Below are 8,422 nucleotides of genomic sequence, written 5' to 3' on the forward strand. Positions count from 1 at the left end.
TGCATGGCAGCAGCAGAAGGCTCCGTTCAGTGGAGGACTTTCATAAAATATTTCAACAGATGTCCAGTCCCTAAAGGTAGAGTGTACACACTGCTGTTGCCGGCTGGTCTCTCTACTTAGCAGCCGGTGTGCCCACGTACACAAAACAGACACACACATGCACTTCTGAGCCGTGCAAGTGACCAGCACAACATGTCCGATATTGATTAACTCTTTTATGCGTCATTTATTTATGCTGAGCTCAGAGACACATCCCCCCTCCATCCACTGTCTGCATCCCAAATGGCACCCTATTCCCTATATACTGCAGGCAGTTGAAATGTTTCAATAGTCATTCTTCTCTGTAAACTAGTGAGGAGTTGAGTGTTTCAAATGAAAGATGCTTCAGGTCAGTACAGAGAACAGCACTACTACCCACCAGCTCAGAAAGAGGTCCATGAGCATCTCAATGAGCTGGGAGCCTCTCAGGGTCAAATCAAGTCAAATAGTTTTTGTCACATGCTTCGTAAACAGGTGTAGAATAACAGTGAAATGCTTACTAATGGGCCCGTCCCAACAATGCAGAGAGAAAGAAAAAAGAAATAGGAGAAAAGTAAAATATTAATAAATAATTAATCTAAAAAGATAATAATAAAAGTAATAATAAATACACAATGAGGAATGATAACTTGCCTATATACACGGAGTACCTGTACCGAGTCAATGTATGAGGTAATTGAGGTAGATACAGTTGAAGTCGGAAGTTTACATACACCTTGGCCAAATACATTTAAACTCAGTTTTTCACAATTCCTGACATTTAATCATAGTTAAAACTCCCTGTCTTAGATCAGATAGGATCACCACTTTATTTTAAGAATGTGAAATTGCAGAATAATAGTAGAGAATGATTTATTTCAGCTTTTATTTCTTTCGTCACATTCCCAGTGGGTCAGAAGTTAAAATACACAAAATTAGTATTTGGTAGCATTGCCTTTAAATTGTTTAACTTGGGTCAAACATTTTGGGTAGCCTTCCACAAGCTTCCCACAATAAGTTGGGTGAATTTTGGCCCATTCCTCCTGGTGTAACTAAGTCAGGTTTGTAGGCCTCCTTGCTCGCACAAGCTTTTTCAGTTCTGCCCACAAATGTTCTATAGGACTGAGGTCAGGGCTTTGTGATGGCCACTCCAATACCTTGACTTTGTTGTCCTTAAGCCATTTTGCCACAACTTTGGAAGTATGCTTGGGGTCATTGTCCATTTGGAAGACCCATTTGCGACCAAGCTTTAACTTCCTGACTGATGTCTTGAGATGTTGCTTCAATATATCCACATAATTTCCCTTCCTCATGATGCCATCTACTTTGTAAAGTGCACCAGTCCCTCCTGCAAAAAAGCACCCCCACAACATGAAACTGACACCCCTGTGCTTCACGGTTGGGATGGTGTTCTTCGGCTTGCAAGCATCCCCCTTTTTCCTCCAAACATAACAATGGTCATTATGACCAAACAGTTCTATTTTTGTTTCCAAAACATATGATCTTTGTCCCCATGTGCAGTTGCAAACCGTAGTCTGGCTATTTTATGGCGGTTTTGGAGCAGTGGCTTCTTCCTTGCTGAGCGGCCTTTCAGGTTATGTCAATATAGGACTTGTTTTACTGTGGATATAGATACTTTTGAACCTGTTTCCTCCAGCATCTTCACAAGGGCCTTTGCTGTTGTTCTGGGATTGATTTGCACTTTTCGCACCAAAGTACATTCATCTCTAGGAGACAGAACGCGTCTCCTTCCTGAGCGGTATGATGGCTGCGTGGTCCCATGGTGTTTATACTTGCGTGCTGTTGTTTGTACAGATGAACGTGGTACCCTCAGGCGTTTGGAAATTGCTCCCAAGGATGAACCAGACTTGTGGAGGTCTACAATCTTTTTCTGAGGTCTTTTCAATTGACTCAAATGATGTCAATTAGCCTATCAGAAGCTTCTAAAGCCATGACATCATTTTCTGGAATTTTCCAAGCTGTTTAAAGGCACAGTCAACTTAGTGTATGTAAACTTCTGACCAACTGGAATTGTGATACAGTGAATTATAAGTGAACTAATCTGTCTGTAAACAATTGTTGGAAAAATAACTTGTGTCACGCACAAAGTAGATGTCCTAACCAACTTGCCAAAACTATAGTTTGTTAACAAGAAATGTGTGGAGTGGTTGAAAAACGAGTTTTAATGACACCAACCTAAGTGTATGTAAACTTCTGACTTCAACTGTATGTACATATAACTAGGAATAAAGTGACAGATAATAAACAGTAGGAGCAGCCTATGTGATTAATAAAAAAAGTGACTTGGGTGGCCGGAGTCTTTGACAATTTTTAGTCTTTGACAACACTGCCTGGTATAGAGGTTCTGGATGGCAGGGACCTTGGCCCCAGTGATGTACTGGGCCATATGCACCACCCTCTGTAGCGCCTTGCGGTCGTATGCCAAGCAGTGTCCATACTAGAGGTCGACCGATTAATCGGTATGGCCGATTAATTAGGGCCGATTTCAAGTTTTCATAACAATCGGAAATCGGTATTTTTGGACGCCGATTTTTTGTTTTTTTACACCTTTATTTAACTAGGCAAGTCAGTTCAGAACACATTCTTATTTTCAATGACGGCCTAGGAACTGTGGATTAACTGCCTTGTTCAGGGGCAGAACGACAGATTTTTACCTTGTCAGCTCAGGGATTCAATCTTGCAACCTTACGGTTAACTAGTGCAAAGCTCTAACCACCTGCCTCACGAGGAGCCTGCCTCTTACTGAATGCAGTAAGAAGCCAAGGTAAGTTGCTAGCTAGCATTAAACGTATCTTATAAAAAACAATCAATCAATCAATCATAATCACTAGCTATAACTACACATGGTTGATGATATTACTAGTTTATCTAGCGTGTCCTGCGTTGCATATAATCGATGCAGTGCGCATTCGCGAAAAAGGACTGTCGTTGCTCCAACGTGTACCTAACCATAAACATCAATGCCTTTCTTAAAATCAATACACAGAAGTATATATTTTTAAACCTGCATATTTAGCTAAAAGAAATCCAGGTTAGCAGGCAATATTAACCAGGTGAAATTGTGTCACTTCTCTTGCGTTTATTACACGCAGAGTCAGGGTATATGCAAAAGTTTGGGCCGCCTGGTTCATTGCGAACTAATTTGCCAGAATTTTAAGTAATTATGACATAACATTGAAGGTTGTGCAATGTAACAGCAATATTTAGACTTAGGGATGCCATCCGTTACATAAAATACGTAACGGTTCCGTATTTCACTGAAAGAATAAACGTTTTGTTTTCGAAATGATAGTTTCCGGATTCGACCATATTAATGACCTAAGGCTCGTATTTCTGTGTGTTATTATGTGATAATTAAGAATATGATTTGATAGAGCAGTCTGACTGAGCGATGGTAGGCACCAGCAGGCTCGTAAGCATTCATTCAAACAGCACTTTCGTGCGTTTTGCCAGCAGCTCTTCACATGCTTCAAGCATTGCGCTGTTTATGACTTCAAGCCTATCAACTCCCGAGATTAGGCTGGTGTAACCTATGTGAAATGGCTAGCTAGTTAGCGGGGTGAGCGCTAATAGCGTTTCAAACGTCACTCGCTCTGAGACTTGGAGTAGTTGTTCCCCTTGCTCTGCATGGGTAACGCTGCTTCGAGGGTGGCTGTTGTCGATGTGTTTCTGTTTCGAGCCCAGGTAGCGGCGAGGAGAGGGATGGAAGCTATACTGTTACACTGGCAATACTAAAGTGCCTATAAGAACATCCATAGTCAAAGGTATATGAAATACAAATCGTATAGAGAGAAATAGTCCTATAATTCCTATAATAACTACAACCTAAAACTTCTTACCTGGGAATATTGAAGACTCATGTTAAAAGGAACCACCAGCTTTCATATGTTCTCATGTTCTGAGCAAGGAACTTAAACGTTAGCTTTCTTACATGGCACATATTGCACTTTTACTTTCTTCTCCAACACTTTGTTTTTGCATTATTTAAACCAAATTGAACATGTTTCATTATTTATTTGAGGCTAAATTGATTTTATTGATGTATTATATTAAGTTAAAATAAGTGTTCATTCAGTATTATTGTAATTGTCATTATTACAAATTTTACAAAAAATTAATCGGCCGATTAATCGGTACCGGCTTTTTTTGGTTCTCCAATAATCGGTATCGGTGTTGAAAAATCATAACCGGTCGACCTCTAGTCCATACCAAGCTGTGAAGCAGCCAGTTAAGATGTTCTCAATGGTGCAGCTGTAGAACTCTTTGAGGATCTGAGGGCCCATGACAACTCTTTTCAGTCTCCTGAGGGGGAAGAGGCGTGTCATGCCCTCTTCATGACTGTGTTGGTGTGCGTGGACCATAGTGAGTGAGTGAGTGAGTGAGTGAGTGAGTGAGTGAGTGAGTGAGTGAGTGTGTGTGTTGTGTGGGACGTACAGTTCTGAGATTTCAGCGCTCTAATGCAGAGACAGAAAGAGAGGGGGGGGACATTGCTCTTTTCTCTGATGGGTGAGAGAGTATTAGTTATGTATGGCCCTTCAGAGCATTGTTTTAATGCACTGGGTTCTCCTCAGTATGTTTTCTTCCGACCACAAAGCCTCCAGGGCCAGCTAGTCATCAGATGGAAGTGTCAAACCAGTTGGTGTTATGAGAGGGAAGGAGAGAGAAAGTGGGGAAGATAAAAAGACAGAGAGCTGGGGGGAGCAACCCCAGATGCTTGACAGAACCAGAGCAGAACAGGTACAGGTACCCCTCCTCATGTACCATTTCACACTTCAAATGTCATGAGCATGTCTTAGGTTCTTCTTCATGGATATAATGCATAGGCCTATAACGTGTGCATTACACACATACACACACAAACAATCCAACACGTCTTACATATCTTATGCATTATCAGACCGTTTTACATTTATTTCATTGCACTACTAGGTGAACCACAGAGACAGACATATGGTTTGTTGTAGTGGATGGCTCAATCTGGCTACAGTGAAAATCACTTGGCAGGCTATAGCAGCCACAAAGTGTGTTTGAAGGCTCATATGTCTGTCTGGAGAAATGTGTGTGTGTGTATATATATATATATATATATATAAATATATATATATATATTTATGTGTGTGTGTGTGTGTCCATTGCGGAGGCCTCAGTTAATGTGTGATCCGTCCTCTGGAGACTGAGACAAAGCTCTCATTCTCAACACTCATTAAATACATTTTTTTCCACTTTGCTGCCCAATTCTTGTTTATTCACTGCACATAGCCTAGTCATTACAGACTAGGCTACCGTAGGGCAGGCTATAGGCTACCGACTCAGACTGACACCACAGGGAAACTGTCAGAAGCAACAGGGTGAAGAGAAGTAACAATGTCACATGCAACAATGTGAGCAAGACAAAGGAGCTGATCATGGACGACAGGAAAAGGAAGGCTGAACACGCCCCCATTCACATCGACGGGGCTGTAGTTCCTTGGTGTCCACATCACCAACAAACTATCATAGTCCAAACACAGTCCTGAAGAGGGCACAACAACACCTTTTCCCCCTCAGCAGACTGAAAAGATTTGGCATGGGTCCCCAGATCCACAAAAAGTTCTACAGCTGCACCATCGAGAGCATCCTGACCGGTTGCATCACCACCTGGTATGATAACTGCTCGGCATCAGACCGTAAGGCGCTACAGAGGGTCGTGCGTACGGCCCAGTACATGACTGGGGCCAAGCTTCCTGACATCCTGGACCTATATACTAGGCGGTGTCAGAGGAAGGACTAAAAAATTGTCAAAGACTCCAGTCACCCAAGTCATAGACTGTTCTCTCTGTTACCGCAAGATAAGCAGTACTGGAGTGCCAAGTCTAGGTCCAAAAGGCTCTTTAACAGCTTCTACCCCGAAGCCATAAGACTGCTGAACAATGAATCAAATGGCCACCCGGACTACTTACATTGACCAACCGTCCCCCCCACCCCTCGTTTGTTTTTACACTGCTGCTACTCGCTGTTTATTATCTATCTATAGCCACTTTACCCCTACCTACATGTACAAATTACCTCGACTAAACTGTACCCCCGCACATTGACTCGGTACCATTCAATGAGGGGGCAGCCAATCATTTCTTGCTCATTTACAGCTGCGTGTCTGTAAAACTTCTAGAGCTACAAAGTTGCACGTCAAATCAAATTGTTTTTGTCACATGCGCCGAATACAACAGGTGTAGACATTACCGTGAAATGCTTACTTACAAGACCTTAACCACTACGTAGTTCAAGAAATATAGTTAAAAAAATATTTACTAAATAAAAGAAAGTAAAAAATGTAATAAAAATTAACACAAAAAATAACAAGCTCTAGAAGTTTTACAGACACGCAGCTGTAAATTAGCACGAAATGATTGGCTGCCCACTCATTGAAAGTGTATTGTCTGCTATAAAAAAAAAACATGGTCTCCCTATCTTTGAGGTTTCTAGTGGTGCATAGCCGTCTTCGGTTTATCACCATTGTCACGTTTTCGCCCTTTCAGATTCCTTCACGTCGCGAACTGATTTGATGAAATTAAATGGGAGATATGAGATCAACCATAGCCGCGGACGGAGTGTCGTAAAATACAAACCCCAAAAAGTTCAAACTTCAGCCGTCTGTGCATGGCACCGGTGGAATGTTTACAAACCTTTTTGTACAACCATGAAAGGTATTCGGATGAGGTTGACTTACTATGGGTCCCCCGATTCAATCTAACCAACCAAAGGAAAGCTTTAACATAAAGCCTAATGAACGCAGTGGTTCCATCCTATTTCACATGGTAGCCACCGTTGCCCCACATACCTTGCAGATTCTGCACTCGGATGTCGCTGATCTGTCCGATAAATTCCTCCCGTTCGAACCAGTCCTTATACTCCCACTCGTGTCCAGCCATCAGGACGGTACCCTGGGGAAAGCTGCAGTCTGGACTTCGATATAAAACAACAGACTAAACTACATCCAGTCCCGTGTGATCTGGAGGCGATTGAGATGGCAACCCTATTTACCCCCTTTTCTTCCTACCCTTGTCTAGCTGGCTATTGTGGCGGTCGCCGGACGCTGAGCCATGAGTGGGGTAGGCTATAGCATAGAGGAGGTCTAATCTACTCTATTGCTATTCCGTAGATACGGTTTCTGGCCGAGGATCATTGTTTTCGTTGAGTTTCCCCCTGGTGACGTAGAAAGCACCCACCTAGCACTACGGCGCAAAGCGAGGACGCGGAAAATGACACCGATGACCAAACTACAACGAAAGAGGAAGGGAAATAACAGCACCTGGATAATATTTTCGAGGTGGGCTGTTGTAGCTTACAGTGTATATACCCACCATCCCGCCACTGTATAGTCGAGGAAAGGAGAGCCAGTCTCAGCTCAGAGAGAGAGAGAGAAAAGGACTGATATGGTTCTCAGAATGGCTATGAATAAGACCATAGATAGACCGTTCCCGCTAGAAACATAATTGCATTATGTTAAAATTGCACTGCGCATTAGTATGATTAAATGCCCGAGATAATAATAAACATGTTCTTCTGCCGGTAGACTACGTTTATGTTACAAAACAACTGATGGACCACAACGCTACAGTTATATACCGCATCAGCACTAAACGAGCATGGGCGCCACCCGTATGTTACTGCATTATATCCTGTACTCAATACCTCTCTCATTCAAACAACTCATTTTCATTTCACTCGCCATCAAGGACAATTTAAAGTAGAACCTGCTATTCACACATCAACATTGATATTGTCAAGAGGAGAGAGAGACAGAGTTCCAGGGGAGCACTATAAAGGAGATGTCCAACAGGTGTAAGGAATGTTGGCCAATGAATTACCCCTAAGCCTACTACTGTAGCCCATACAAACTAGTACAGGAACAAATGTAGGCCTACTGTAGCCTATTTCGGTGGCTTGCAAGTGCAATACATTACAGAACTACTGACTGTACCACTGTTGGTTTAATCTGCACGCCCCCTTTGATCAAGCTATGAGGAAAATAGAAATATGAAGCCACATGAGGAGCGTATGAACATTCTGAAATGTAAAAAGAACCTTTATCCCACCTTGAGGGGAGGAAAGAGTCCACTACATTCAGTGGTCATTTGGATCAAAGACTCACCCTATTTCCTACACAGTGCACTACTTTTGACAAGAACCCAGAAGGCTTTGGTAAAAAGTATAGCACTTTGTAGGAAATAGGGTGCCATTTGGGATATCACCAGGTCTCTGTGGGTAGCTGGCCCATATAACCTGGCTCCTGTGTAGGGCCACGTCATTAGAATGGCCTTATGATGTGTGCTCTGTATGCCAGCAGGCGTTATTAAAGTTACTAAAGTTATTAAAGCCCTGGTAATTATAAGGTTTAACCAGG

The 8,422-nt window shown here is 42.4% G+C and overlaps 1 protein-coding gene across 1 annotated transcript in view; it reads right to left on the reverse strand.

Annotated features, from left to right (window-relative positions):
- Positions 1 to 7,653, reverse strand: part of LOC129812056 (calmin-like) — a 44,713-nt gene extending 37,060 nt beyond the window's left edge. Inside the window, exon 1 of the mRNA XM_055863965.1 lies at positions 6,857 to 7,653. Within this exon, the coding sequence (XP_055719940.1) occupies positions 6,857 to 6,947 (91 nt within the window). The 5' untranslated portion in view covers positions 6,948 to 7,653. The remainder of the gene's footprint in view (positions 1 to 6,856) is intronic.
- Between the last annotated feature and the right edge of the window lie 769 nt (positions 7,654 to 8,422).

This window comes from Salvelinus fontinalis, chromosome 15 (genome assembly GCF_029448725.1).
Source record: "Salvelinus fontinalis isolate EN_2023a chromosome 15, ASM2944872v1, whole genome shotgun sequence".
NCBI lineage: Eukaryota > Metazoa > Chordata > Actinopteri > Salmoniformes > Salmonidae > Salvelinus > Salvelinus fontinalis.